This window comes from Oreochromis niloticus, unplaced genomic scaffold (assembly GCF_001858045.2).
Source record: "Oreochromis niloticus isolate F11D_XX unplaced genomic scaffold, O_niloticus_UMD_NMBU tig00007510_pilon, whole genome shotgun sequence".
NCBI classification, from domain to species: Eukaryota; Metazoa; Chordata; class Actinopteri; order Cichliformes; family Cichlidae; genus Oreochromis; species Oreochromis niloticus.
The window spans coordinates 1,093,615-1,107,310 of record NW_020328614.1 but is presented as its reverse complement, the minus strand read 5'-3'; the positions used below and the strand labels follow the sequence as shown (position 1 = coordinate 1,107,310).

The following is a 13,696-nucleotide window of genomic DNA, read 5'->3' as shown; positions in this document are numbered from 1 at the left end:
CCTGGCAGTAATAACTGTAGAGAGGACAATGCTATTTCAAACTAAATTAGAGAACTGAGCAAAAATAAATGAACTTTCTGTCTGTATCAGAATCAGGGAAACTATTTATACCAGAGAGAAACTGAGTTGTCATAGCAGCAAATATACAACAAACATCAAGCACTCGTATAAAATGAGTGTAGATATAACAGAGATACTCATATTAAGATGAATATAGACATATAGGTATGAATATAAAAGTATGTGTGCAAATATGTGTCATGGTGTAGAGCAGTGACAGCAGGGTGCACTGAGGTGTGATTAGTTCTGTTCCACACGTGACCCAAGTGTGTTTCCCAGATTTCTGCCACCTACAACATCCCAACACCTGCTGATGTCACCACTCTCAGTGTGAAAGTCCAACTAGAGGTCAACACCACCAGTGAATCTGCTAGACCCAAATTCACTGTGAAAATACAATCGCTGTAAGTATGTGACAGGTTAGAGGAGTGCTCTTTACCCGTGTGGAGGAACTGCTGGTAGATGAAAAGCAAGTGTGCAAACAGGTCAGTATAGAGCTGGGCGATATGACCCAAAATTCATATCTTGATATTTTTTAGCTGGATGGCGATATAAGATATATATCTCGATATTTTTTTAAAGCCATAAAGTAAGAACAAAAAGAGAGTTCTTAGTCAAAGCTGTGTCCCAGATGTCACACAGGCACTTTTATTAACATACAGCATAGATGTACATGAAATAAACTACTCAAAAATAAATTATGAGCATTTATTAAATAATGATGCTCCATAAATAAAAGAAAACTATGTCGTTTTGTGCATAACAAAGAGCTCACAATTGTGCAGTCAAAATGTAAACTAAAAGACGCTGAGCATAATAACAGACAGATTTCACAGCTGCTCTGTTCCCAACTTCTACTGCGTGACTGACAGCCTGGAGTTTGAAATCCGCTTCGTAACCATGTCTGTGAACAGGAGCCATTTATGGTCCTTATACACACACAATACGGTAATATTACGTTGAAGCACAGTACGTATCACTCCGCGAGGCTCCTCGGTAGCCATAATGCTCCAACAAGCCATCAAGCGGTGCAGCTCCGTAGCTTACTAAAGTCGAACTAAAGCATTTTTTGACAGATTGCTGAGCGCCGTGTATCACATGAAATCGGTTCGCGGTCATCAAGCACAACCAGAATTCACACAAAAGGCGCGCAGTCAACTTTTGAGAGAATGAAAGGATTTCAGGCTGTGCATGGCGTTAGCGTGGCTAGCTCGTTAGCGTGGTTAGCTCGTTAACACGTTGACGCCCTCCAGCCCCACGCACGGGGCGATGCGCAGTAACTTATTAACGGAGATTTGCCTTGTCCATCTTGTCGCTGCCTGCAGGTGAAGCGATGGGGGAGGAGGGGGAGTTGTGTTCAGTGAAGGAGAGGCGAGGTCGAGTAACGTTGCGTAAAGACAAAAGTGGACGAAAGAGAGGCTCCGCAACTATAATTATAACGTAACATAGACTATATCGATATAAAGGATATTGTCACATCTTATATCTCGTATAAAAATATATCGATATTTTTAAAAAACTCGATATATCGCCCAGCTCTAGGTCAGTATAATCACACTGTTCAAACACAGGTACAGTGGAAAGGAGAAAACTACAAACATGGTGATCCTGGACATCAAAATGCTCTCTGGATTTTCCCCAGACCCCGAGTCTTTGAAGAGTGTGAGTAATTAGACAGATTCTACCAACGAGTGTGTCTCATGTGATAATTGTGATGATAATAATAAAAATGATGTCATCTCCTCACAGCTCAAACATGGCCTCCTGGTGAGTCGTGTTGAACAAAAGGAGGATCATGTTCTGGTGTACTTAGAGGAGGTAAGTGAAAGTCACCGTGGGGACACCAGATGATGATCTTTGGTACAAACTGTGTCTGCGATTGTTTCTGTCTCGTCCAGTTATCAAAGGACACGCCCATCAACCACAGCTTAGACATCATCCAGGAGCTCCCAGTGGACAACCTGAAGCCAGCCGTGGTCAAGATCTATGACTACTACCAACCAGGTCCAAGTCTAGCTAAGCTTTACTCCAACAGCACACTGACACACGTCAGAGGATTCAACAGACTGAACAGTTCATACAAGCTGATGTTTCCATCAGTGGGACACAGAGAAATGACACTTTCATGTTTTTCTACCATGTTTCTGTCAGGTGACCAGGCTGAGACCCAATACATGTTTGTCTTGTGAGCTGCAGGTAAGAAGCTGTAATAACACACAAGTACACCTTTCACACACATTCATGTTCACAGCATCAATGAAAAGGACCAACTTTGAACTTTTACTAACTTTTATTCTTCGTCTCACAGTTTGAAGAAGGTGTGGCTGGTCCTGAGGTTTCAACCTGCATTTGAATAAAGATACTTTTTCTGCTCACATGTGTGTATGCGTGTGTGTTAACAGCTCCAGTATTATTAATGCTTCTTTAATAACATGCTTCATTATTAACAATAGGCAGAATGGAAAATATAGTGCTGTGAATGCACCCCTGAGACTGGCCTTATGCCACATTTCTGTCTTTGTGCAGGTTTAGGCAAAAACAAAATGGTGCAAGTGGGCAGAACATTAAAAAAGCAAAACGTGCTCTTGGGAGACGTTCAGTGACAGCTGGCAAGTGACGTCCACGGCAATAAAAGAAAGAAACATAATGCGTGTGTGTGTGTTCTTGTCTAGCTATCTTTGTGAGGACCGAAATCTGCATTCTACTATACTTGTGAGAACCAGCAGTCACTTGTGAGGACACACAACCCGGTCCTCACATTTTTGAAGGCATTTAAAGGCATTTTTGAGGCTCAAAACGTGGTTTTAGTGTCAGGGTTACAATTAGGTTATGGTTAGGTTTAGGGTAAGGGTTAGGGTTAGGCATTCATTTTTAATGGTTAGGGTTAGGGTAAGGGGCTAGGGAAACCATTATGTCAATGAGGGTCCTCACTAAGATAGCTGAACGGGGTTGTGTGTGTGTGTGTGTGTGTGTGTGTGAGCCTTTAACATACAGAGTGTGTCTGTGGAATCCAACAAAGCAGCGGCTGTTTCGGTTGTGTACTTCATGTACTTCATGTACTTGCGTGTTTGTGACAGTGGAACAACATCACAGCTGTTTCCTCCCCAAAGACTGGACACCTTTAACAGTGTACAGGATACAACAGCCAACCATAAATGCTAACTGTACATGAAACTGTAAAAGTACACAATGACGTCATTCAAATAACATCTAATGGTACATGTACATTTATACACAGCACTTCAACTAAATGGCTGTTCCTAACAGGCTGTGTTAACAAATTAGTCTCTGTTTGTAAAACATTTTAATCATTTTACAGTTTTATTAAACTGTGTGCATGTTTCATACTTCACTGTGTTACATGGAAAAATACAAAGATCAGTTTCAGAGAGCTTGTTAGAACAAATGTATCATTATTAATAGTCTTGTAACGTTGTGCACACAGTCACTACATGAATCTGTGACTGTTTAGTTCAGTTTGAACGTTTGCCATTAAATAACCATAAGCCTTCTTCATACAGCTGACAATTCTATGACATTAACAGCTCGTCCTGTTTATGACAAAGCTCTGACACGATCTGCTCCAGCTGCTGTTTCATTCACTAAGCTGCTGTTGTTCTTCCAGCTCTCAGAGCTGCTGCCTGTCCTTGTCTCCTCATGAGGACATTTATCATTCATATCTGTCAGTGTGCCTTAAACACATTCACAGTATCTCTCTCTGTTTGTGTAAATATGGAGAAAACACAGTACATACAGAGAAATGTACATGTATGCTGACAATAAAGATTCTCTTTTATTGTAAAATGCTGAGATGATTATTAGACATGGTGGCTCAGCAGAAGCCTGCACTGAGCGTCTATATGACAGTAATCACAAAGTCCTCCCACTTTCACTGTGTTGTTTCCTTTGTGCTCTTGTTGCTTTTATATAAATGACAAAGAGGTGGACAGACTCTGCAGCCCTGATAGATGAGTATGTTTGTCAAACAGCTGTAAGAAAAATTCTGTCTTACACTTTCGTTACGATCAGCTGATTTCTGTTCGTGTGTCAGAGGATTAAAATAGTGGTGCAGTCTGCAGCGTGGATATGGACTTTACTGAGAGCGTAATGAGAAAGTGGAGTCTGCTGCAGGAGAGAAACACCTGTGTTATGCTGTTAACACAACTTTGGCTCTTCACAAGCACATGCACAGACAGCTAACACTAAGCTAGCCAGGAGCCCAGAATGATGTGAAAGCTGAGTGAATGTTGACCCCAGACAAGCACCGTGATAAAGTGAGCAGTCAGGCTGCAGCCGTTTCTAACTCTTCATGTTTCTACAGTAGAATCCAAAAAGTCTCTTTGTGCCAGATTTCATCTTTGATTTGTGTTCATACCTAAAACTAAGAGAACGATCATGTCCTCATCAGGGATCTGTGTTGGTGTGTGGGGCTGTAGCTTTATATTGTTAAATGGTGATTATGAGACACATCATTTTACAGAATAACATTAACCAGTAGTATAACCAATGTCTTTCTCCTGGGAGTAATGAAGTACTGCATTACTTTTAAGAAAAGTGTTTTGTGTAATAATGATTTTTTGAGTAATGGCCCAACATTGATCACAACAAAGAGGGGACACGCCTCCAAAATGCACAAACATTTGAGCATGTGGCATGTAATTCACTTGGATGATTTTAATGTCTTTGATATGCTGCTTAGAGATGGCGGAGACTCTCAAAGTGGAGCCAGTGAGAATTGAAAAGAGAATCAATAAGTGATGTATAATGGGAAATGCTAAATTCTTATCAAGAAGCAGCTACAGCTGTTCAAAATCCCACAACGCTGGCCGACATGATAGATGATTGGCAGGGCTGTGAGTACTCAGACTGTGTTTCGAACACAATATGGATAACATCTTGGAGAAGAACAACTGGAATTGAGAGAATTGGTGACCAGTGATGGACATTAGACCATCTGTAAAAATTGGATGCAGTTGTTCGCACTAGACCTTTACATTCACCATCTTCACTCATGCGGCTATCCCACTGGCGCCAGCTGAAGGCCTGTCAAGGTCGAAGCTGACTGGAACAACAAATTCTTCTATGATAACAGGATTGTTGTCAGAACTCTGTCCCTCCTTCAAGGTCACCCGTGTCAACCGAAGATTGTTGACTTTTGCTTAACCGGGTGAACGGACACTTTCTCTTGGTTGAACACAGAACACACACACACACACACACACACACGCACACATATGCATGTACACTGACACAGACCTGCACTCACCCCCCCCCATATCCCACGCCTTCTAAGCTTATGTCTTTTACGTTGTGAGACGTGATGATTCATGTGCTGATGTGTTTTTTTCTGTTCTCAAACTGATCTCCTTGTTGGAGCTCAGTCTGGAGGGAGTTCTTTTTTTCTCTTTGTTTTTCCTCATGTTGTGCATTTTCCATTGTCATACCTCTCTGACCTGTCTTCCCCATGTAATGTTTGTCTAATGTATGTATGGTCGGAAGGGTAAGATGGCGCTGGCAAAGGTCGGCAGTCTTAACCCAATTTCCTTCGGGTCAACCTTCAAGATCAATTTTTTGTTTCCTTAAGATGGCGCCGAGTATGGCAACCTCGTCACGAGCTCCCCCAAGCAACAGCTGTTTTTTGTGTTTAATTTTACTTTTCCTATTTTTTCACGAGTAGCACATGTCTCCTTGTGTACGACCGACAAACCTTACTGGACCTAAGAGACGGACTTTCTCATCACTTTCCGGAGTTCAAGTTTTGCAACACGGACCCTCCGTTTGCAGACCCCCATTCATCTCACCTGAGGCGCCTTTGTTCTCTGGCCCTGGAGGCCGCAAACGCCGACGCAGAGGGAGAAGATCTGGCGTTCTGGTTCGACTGAGACGGCGCACTAACAGACCACTGCTACCCAGTTTATTACTGGCTAATGTGCAGTCTCTGGACAACAAGCTGTGCGAGCTTCGGGCACGGATCTCATTCCAGCGAGAGATGCGGGACTGCTGCGTGATCTGCCTCACAGAAACCTGGCTATCGGACAAGGTACCGGACTCTGCAATACAACTACCGGGGTTCTCTGTGCACCACGCGGACACGTCACAGGATCTTACTGGGAAAAGCAGAGGCAGTGGTGTGTGTTTCATGATCAACAACAGCTGGTGTGATTATGCGAATGTGCATCCGGTCAAATCCTTCTACTCACCGGACCTGGAGTACCTGATGATTAAGTGCCGGCCATTCTGGCTACCGAGGGAATTTACAGCAGTGATTATTACGGCTGTTTACATTCCCCCACAAGCCGACACTGACCGAGCACTCAGGGAACTGTACAGCGCGATCAGCAGTGAGGAAACCGCATATCCAGAGGCGGTGTCTATCATGACCGGGGACTTTAACAAAGGAAACCTGAAGAAAGTTTCACCAAAACTCCACCAACACATCAATTTCAACACTCGTGGAGACCGGCTATTTGACCACTGCTACACTTCCTTCCGGGATGTGTACAAAGCCCTCCTCCATGCCCCATTCGGCCAATCAGATTACCGCTCCATCCTGCCCCTGCCCGCCTACAGGCAGAAGCTGAAACAAGAAGCTCCAACCCTGAGGGCGGTGCACCGTAGGTCGGACCAATCGGAGTCTACGCTGTGGGACTGTTTTGATCACGCGGAACGGGAAATGTTTCACGTGGCTACTAATGACATTGATGAGTACACAGACTCAGTCTGCGGATTTATCAGGAAATGTGTGGAAGATGTCGTCCCATCCAGAACAGTTAAATCCTTCCCAAATCAAAAACCCGGGATTAACAGAGATATTTGCACGGCACTGGTGAACACCACTTTTGCCTCCACGAACACATTGGACTACAAACACGCACATTGCCAACTCCGGAAGACGATCAAAGTAGCCAAACGTGAATACAGGGACAGGGTGGAACAACAGTTTGACAACGCTCGGAGTATGTGGTAGGGACTAAACACAATCGCAGACTTTAGAGGGAAAACCAGCACACCGCAGACCACGGCCTCTCTGTGTGAGGATCTAAACGTATTCTACGCTAGATTTGACACAGCGAACACCATGAGACTGGACAGTGTGCGCACCGCGGATGATGTCAGTGCGCACATTGTGTCTGAGGAGGATGTGTGGATGTGCTTCAGGAAGGTGAACGCACGCAAAGCTACTGATCCGGACGGGATTCCTGGCCCCGTCCTCAAGTCATGCGCGGCTCAGCTGGCTGGAGTGTTTACACACATCTTCAACCTTTCCCTCTCTCTGTCTGTAGTCCCAGCCTGCTTCAAAATGGCCACCATCGTCCCTGTACCCAAATCCTCCACCATCTCCTCATTGAACGACTGGCGACCTGTAGCCCTGACCCCCATCGTGAGCAAATGCTTCGAGAAGCTGGTCAGGGACTTCATCTGCTCTGCACTACCCGACTCACTGGACCCTCTACAATTCGCATACCACCACAACACGTCCACTGAAGATACCATAGCCCTGACACTACATACCGCCCTCTCACACCTGGAGAAGAGAGACACGTATGTCAGAATGCTGTTTGTAGATTACAGCTCAGCATTCAATACCATCGTTCCCTCAAAGCTGGACAGGAAACTGCAGGATCTAGGACTGAGCAGCTCCCTCTGCAGCTGGATCCTTAACTTCCTGTCTGACAGACCAAGTGGGATAAACGTATATTCTTTTTCATCCTCCTTGCTTTTGGGGTTCTGGAACGTTTTGTAAGTTTCTCAGGAACGAACGGCAATAATCCCTTTTTCTTAACACTAGAAACAAAGTCCGTGTGGCTTCTAAGTAATTGGGATTGGCTGCAAATCCTATGGAAAGGAAGCAATTGTGACCAAATTAGTTCTTGTATGTATGTAGCGGTAAAAGCTGATCTTACACAGTAATGCATAAGATAAGATAAGATAAGATAAGATAACCTTTATTAGTCCCACACGTGGGAAATTTGTTTTGTCACAGCAGAAAGTGGACAGTGCAAAAGTTATGAAGCAAAAATTAGAATAAAATAAAATAAGAATAAATACAGTACACAACTGTACAGAATAGAATAAAATAAAATACTATATACAGTAGAATAAAATAGAATAAAATATACAATAAGATAAAAATAGAATACAAATGCTATATACAACTGAGTAAAAATACAACGATGCCAGAAAAGATTATTGCACATTAGTGTTATTGCACATTTGTGGATGTGTGTGTTTGATCAGTTGAAGTCTTTGTTGTGGAGTCTGACAGCAGTGGGGAGGAAAGACCTGCAAAATCTCTCCGTCCCACACCGTGGGTGCCGCAGCCTGCCACTGAAGGAGCTGCTCAGTGCTGTCACAGTCTCATGCATGGGGTGGGAGATGTTGTCCAACAGGGATGACAGCTTAGCCGCCATTCTCCTGTCACTCATCACCTCCACTGGGTCCAGAGGGCATCCTAGAACAGAGCTGGCCCTGCGGATCAGCCTGTTCAGTCTCTTCCTGTCCCCAGCAGAGATGTTGCCGCCCCAGCAGACCACACCATAAAAGATGGCTGAGGCCACCACAGAGTCATAGAAGGTCTTCAGGAGTGGGCCCTCTACTCCAAACGACCTGAGTCTCCGCAGCAGGTACAGTCTGCTCTGCCCTTTACTGTAGAGGGCGTCTGAATTATGAGTCCAGTCCAGTTTGCTGTTCAGATGAACACCAAGGTACCTGTAGCTGTCCACAGCCTCAATGTCCATACCTTGGATGTTCAGTGGTTGCAGTGGAGGATGTTTGTGCCTGCGGAAGTCTACCACCAGCTCCTTGGTTTTACTGGCATTGATCTGGAGGTAGTTCAGCTGGCACCAGTCCACAAAGTCCTGAGTCAGTCCTCTGTACTCCTTGTCGTCCCCATCAGTGATGAGGCCGACTATTGCAGAGTCATCAGAGAACTTCTGCAGGAAGCACTGGGTGGAGTTGTGGGAGAAGTCTGCAGTGTAGATGGTGAAGAGGAACGGAGCCAGAACCGTTCCCTGTGGGGCCCCCATACTGCAGACGACCCTGTCCGACACACAGCCCTGAGTCCTCACATACTGTGGTCGGTCGGTGAGGTAGTCCAGAATCCAGGTAGTGAGGTGATGGTCCACTCCTGAGTTCTCCAGCTTGTCCTTCAGAACTGAGGGAAGAATGGTGTTGAAGGTACTGGAGAAATCAAAGAACATGATTCTCACAGTGCTCCCAGCAGTCTCCAGGTGAGCGAGGGAACGATGTAGGAGGTGAATGACGGCATCATCCGCTCCAATGCCAGGCTGGTAGGCAAACTGAAGTGGGTCCAGTGATGAGCTCACCAGGTGCCGAAGCTCCAGGGTCTTCATCAGGTGGGATGTCAGAGCCACCGGCCTGTAGCTGTTGAGGTCCTTGGGGCGTGAAGTCTTTGGCACTGGTACAACACAGGAGGTTTTCCAGAGCTGTGGGACTCTTCCCAGCCTCAGGCTCAGGTTGAAGAGGTGCTCCATCACACCACACAGTTGGTCCGCGCAGGACCTGACGACCCTCGAGCTGATGCCATCTGGACCCGCTGCCTTCTTGGCTTTAATCCTCCTCAGTTCCCTCCTAACCTGGGTGGTTGAGAGAGACAGGCTGGAGCCTTGTGTTGAGTGTGTATTGGATGCTGTTGTTGGGGGTGGGGAGGGGTGAGCAGGGTGAATAGAGGAGGTGTGAAGTGTCTGAGGTGTCAGAGGTGGAACAGCAGCAGTGGGGGTGGGTGAGTCTGCAGCCGATGTTGGAGACTGCCTCATGGCTGAATCAAATCTGTTGAAGAAATGATTCAGTTCATTTGCCCACCTCACATTCCTCCCAGGCAGAGAGTTCTGATGTTTGTGGCCTGAGATGGTTCTGAGGCCTCTCCAGACTTCACCAACATTGTTTTGCTGAAGCTGGTTCTCCATCTTTTGCCTGTAGCTGTCCTTCCCATTCCTTATCAGTCCCCTCAGCTCTCTCTGCACCCTTTTCAACTCCTCTTTGTCTTTGGATTTGAAGGCCCTCCTCTTCTGCTTGAGGACAGCTTTAATTTCTGGGGTAATCCAGGGTTTGTTGTTGGAGAAACACCGTACAGTCCTGGTAGGTACAGTGTTATCCACACAGAAATTAATATAGTCAGTAATGCATGTAGTAAGGCTGTCGATGTCCTCTCCGTGGTCGTCACAGATCACCTCCCACACAGTGGACTCAAAACAATCCTCAAGAGCCTCCTCGCTCTCCTCCGACCATCTCTGCACTGTGCGGGTGGCTGGTGGCTCCCTGCGCACTAAGGGCTCATACACAGGGACAAGGTGCACCAGGTTGTGATAAGATCTCCCCAGGGGAGGGAGAGGTGATGAACTGTATGCCTCTTCTGTATTGGCATACAGTAAGTCTAGTGTTTTATTGTCTCTGGTTGGGCAGGTCACAAACTGGGTGAAGGTGGGCAGTGTGGAGTCCAGTGAGGCATGATTGAAGTCCCCTGATATTATGAGAAGGGCTCTCGGAGATTGTGTTTGCAGTCTGCTGACTACAGAGTGGAGAGAGTCACAGGCTGCATCCGCGTTGGCCGAGGGGAGGACATACGGTGTTATCACGATAACATGTGAGAATTCCCGGGGCAGGTAGTACGGACGCATGCTAACGGCTAACAGCTCAATGTCTCTGCTGCAGAGTTGTTCTTTTACAGTGATGTGCCCAGGGTTACACCATCTGTCATTCACAAACACTGCCAGTCCCCCTCCTTTCCTCTTACCGCTGTCTCTCGTCCTGTCCGCTCGCAGCAGCTGGAATCCCGGTAGTGTCACGCTCGTGTCCGGAGTTAGCGGTGTTAGCCACGACTCCGTTAGCATCATGATGCTACATTGCCGGTACTCCCTCTGTGACCAGGTTAGCGACGTGAGCTCATCCATCTTATTGGGCAAAGATCTTACATTTCCAATAATTACATGTGTGTCTGTGTCTTTAAAATATACCTTAAGGTCCAGCTTGTTTGTCGTTCGAAACTGAGGTCCTATAAAAGTAATGATGTCTAAGAAGTTGACAGAATTTTTGTACATGTATTTTACTTGTGATGATTGTGATGATTATTGAGCAGGTCAATGACTATTACTGTTACTTAATGTCTCCCAAGAGCACGTTTTGCTTCCTTTTCATGTGTCCAGACACCCCAGATGTCATCCAGAGATTTGTAATAGTATAACAGTTTCAGGGGGGATTTTGCTAATGCCGTTTCCTTCCAATCAGCCATAAAAATACTGGCATATGAGGGCGCAAATGTTTTGCCCAATGCTGCCCCACTGATTTGTAGATGGAATTCATCATTAAATTCAAAGTCATTCCTGGTTAGGTTGATCTCTAAAAGCTGGATTAGGATTGTTGTATCTTTGTAACCCTTTCTTTTCTTTTTTTTAACACTTACCGTATTTTCACGACCATAAGACGCACTGTACTAAAAGGCGCAGTCTCAGTTATGTGTGCCATTACTGTATTTAACACACACATAAGGCGCACTGGATTATAGGGCGCATACAAGTACCGTATGCGTATTTAAAAATAAAGCGGGAGCAAACCTGAGTTCGGTACCTTACTCACATTTCTATTACCGGTAATCGTCATCATCAACAACACACAAGCATACAAGTGTGCATATTTAAAAATAAAGCAGGAGCAAAACAAAGTTTGGTACTCACATTTTTATCATCAATCAAACCCATCGAAGTCCTCATCCTCTGTGTCTGAATTGAACAGCTGCGCTAAATCTCCATCAAACATGCCAGGTTCACTTTCTTCACTGTCAGAGTCACTTTTTACAACAGTAAAAGAAGACTTTTCATACCCCGTTGTGCGTATCGCTACCGTGCTGGTCCCCTTCTTCTCCACAGTGTGACTCACCGGGATGTCAAAAGTGAGCGGGACCTCGTCCATGTTTGTGAAGTGGCTGGGCTGGATGTTTCTGTCGCCGATGTGTTTGCTGCAGTAGGAGCGCAAGATGGCCAGCTTTTCCTTATACCGGTAATCCCCTGGAAGTTGCTGCGCTACCGTAGTCCTGGTCCGGATGGAAAAATGGCACCGTTTCATAAAACGAAAGCACCAAGACGGGCCTCCTTGGAAATGTTCAATGTTCATCTCTTCAGCTAGTGAAACTGCTTTTAGCCGAATGGTGACCGTCGAAACGCTTCTCCCGCTCGTTCTTTGCTTGATGATCCACCGCTCGAGTCTTTCCTCCAACTCGGGCCACCTCGCCTTATGTCCGCGGAAACTCAGCTGCGTTTTCTTGACCTGCCGGAGCTCGTTTTCTAGCTTCCTCCACTTGCGAACCATCGATTCGTTAATCTTAAATTCTCTCGCGGCTGCTCGATTTCCATGTTCCTCCGGGTAGCTGATGGCCTTCAGTTTAAACTGTGCTTCGTAAGCGTGTCTCTTTGCCATTTTCAGGGTTGTTAAAACAACGATGTCCTGCATAACGCACATACCTGTTCTTTTATACAGCTATGTGCGATAAAGTCAACGCCCACACTTCACCCTTTAGCGTTCTCATGGTGTTCTCTACTACGTCCTCATTACAACACACAGGGCGCACTGCGCTATAGCCTCTTCAGCCCCAAGGGGGTTTCTGAGCTTCCTGCTCGAAAATGCAATGCCTAAATTAAATTGATTATTTCTCTGCAATTACAAACTCTGTCCTTACAATCTTGGTATCAAAATGAAGCTAACACTTGGGACATTTAATCAGAGGTGTAAATATTAAAGCAGATATTACTGTGTCAAAGTTACTGAGACTGGAACACAGAAAAAGTAAGTAGATTTTATTCTCGCCTAATTTTTTTTTGTAATTTTTAGCATATAACCCTTTTAAAAATATGGCTCAGATCATATTTGGTTCCAGAAATCCAGTAACCAACATATAAGCATAATCTATGCAAAGATTTGTGTTTCTAAAGTAAAACAGTGAAAAACTACAGCCCTGTCAATATATGAATATCCAGACGTTGTACAAAAATGTCCAATTTTGGCACACAATTGGACACCATGCCAGTTTATTTTTTTAGGTATTAAAGAGCAGAAATTAATAAATTTTATTAACAGGCCTAAAAATGCTTTTTTTTAAAATATATTTTTGAAGAATTAACCACACATTTACATGTAATGCCCCTTTTCTGCTGTGCGCTTCATTGGCCTCTGGTCCTTTAAATTCTGATGGGCTGTAACCTTGGTTTCTTTTGGTCAATTTGCATGATTGACACCTCTTTTTAATCGTTTTAGCCAATAGATTCAAAGTAACGATGCCACGTTCACGTCACTTCAACCAATCAGACGTTGTAATGCCAAAACCCACGTGTGTCCAAATTTATTGCATGTGGCGTCTGTCCAGTCACGTGTCTGTAGGTGGGTCTAAAATGGAGGTTGTTGACGGAAAAACGGCTCTGATGCGGCTAGGTTGGCATGGTAACTACCTGCTATCGTGGCTACCGGCTACCGGCGAAAATAACGGAGGAAATCGGGACGGTTTCTGTGGTAGCGCATTTGCGCAGCTGTGTTTTTGTGGTCTTCTTTTGCGGCTAATTCAGTGAATTTTGGTCTGATCGTGGTCAAACTTGCTGTGTGCAGTCAGTGATAGCCCTGGAAGCTAACCAGC

The 13,696-nt window shown here is 45.1% G+C and overlaps 2 protein-coding genes across 2 annotated transcripts in view; both read left to right on the top strand.

The window, feature by feature from the left end:
* The window catches only part of LOC106097181 (alpha-2-macroglobulin-like), a 38,501-nt gene extending 36,066 nt beyond the window's left edge, over window positions 1-2,435 (top strand). The window contains exons 32-37 of the mRNA XM_025904893.1: window positions 340-464; window positions 1,632-1,722; window positions 1,810-1,878; window positions 1,959-2,064; window positions 2,212-2,256; window positions 2,369-2,435. Of these exons, the coding sequence (XP_025760678.1) occupies window positions 340-464; window positions 1,632-1,722; window positions 1,810-1,878; window positions 1,959-2,064; window positions 2,212-2,249 (429 nt within the window). The 3' untranslated portion in view covers window positions 2,250-2,256; window positions 2,369-2,435. The remainder of the gene's footprint in view (window positions 1-339; window positions 465-1,631; window positions 1,723-1,809; window positions 1,879-1,958; window positions 2,065-2,211; window positions 2,257-2,368) is intronic.
* Window positions 2,436-5,575: 3,140 nt separating this feature from the next.
* LOC112845470 (uncharacterized) lies at window positions 5,576-7,350 on the top strand. Its single transcript, XM_025904897.1, has 2 exons — window positions 5,576-6,974; window positions 7,223-7,350. Exons 1-2 carry the CDS (start codon window positions 5,741-5,743, stop codon window positions 7,243-7,245), a joined length of 1,257 nt encoding a protein of 418 aa, XP_025760682.1. The 5' UTR covers window positions 5,576-5,740; the 3' UTR covers window positions 7,246-7,350.
* Window positions 7,351-13,696: the final 6,346 nt, after the last annotated feature.

What these genes read in the sequence shown, in the direction of transcription:
- LOC112845470 (XM_025904897.1), top strand. Translation starts at nt 5,741, where the DNA reads ATGTCTCCTTGTGTACGACCGACAAACCTTACTGGACCTAAGAGACGG. An exon ending in GATCAAAGTAGCCAAACGTG is followed by an intron (nt 6,975 to 7,222) that starts AATACAGGGACA and finishes TGCTTCAGGAAG; the next exon opens with GTGAACGCACGCAAAGCTAC.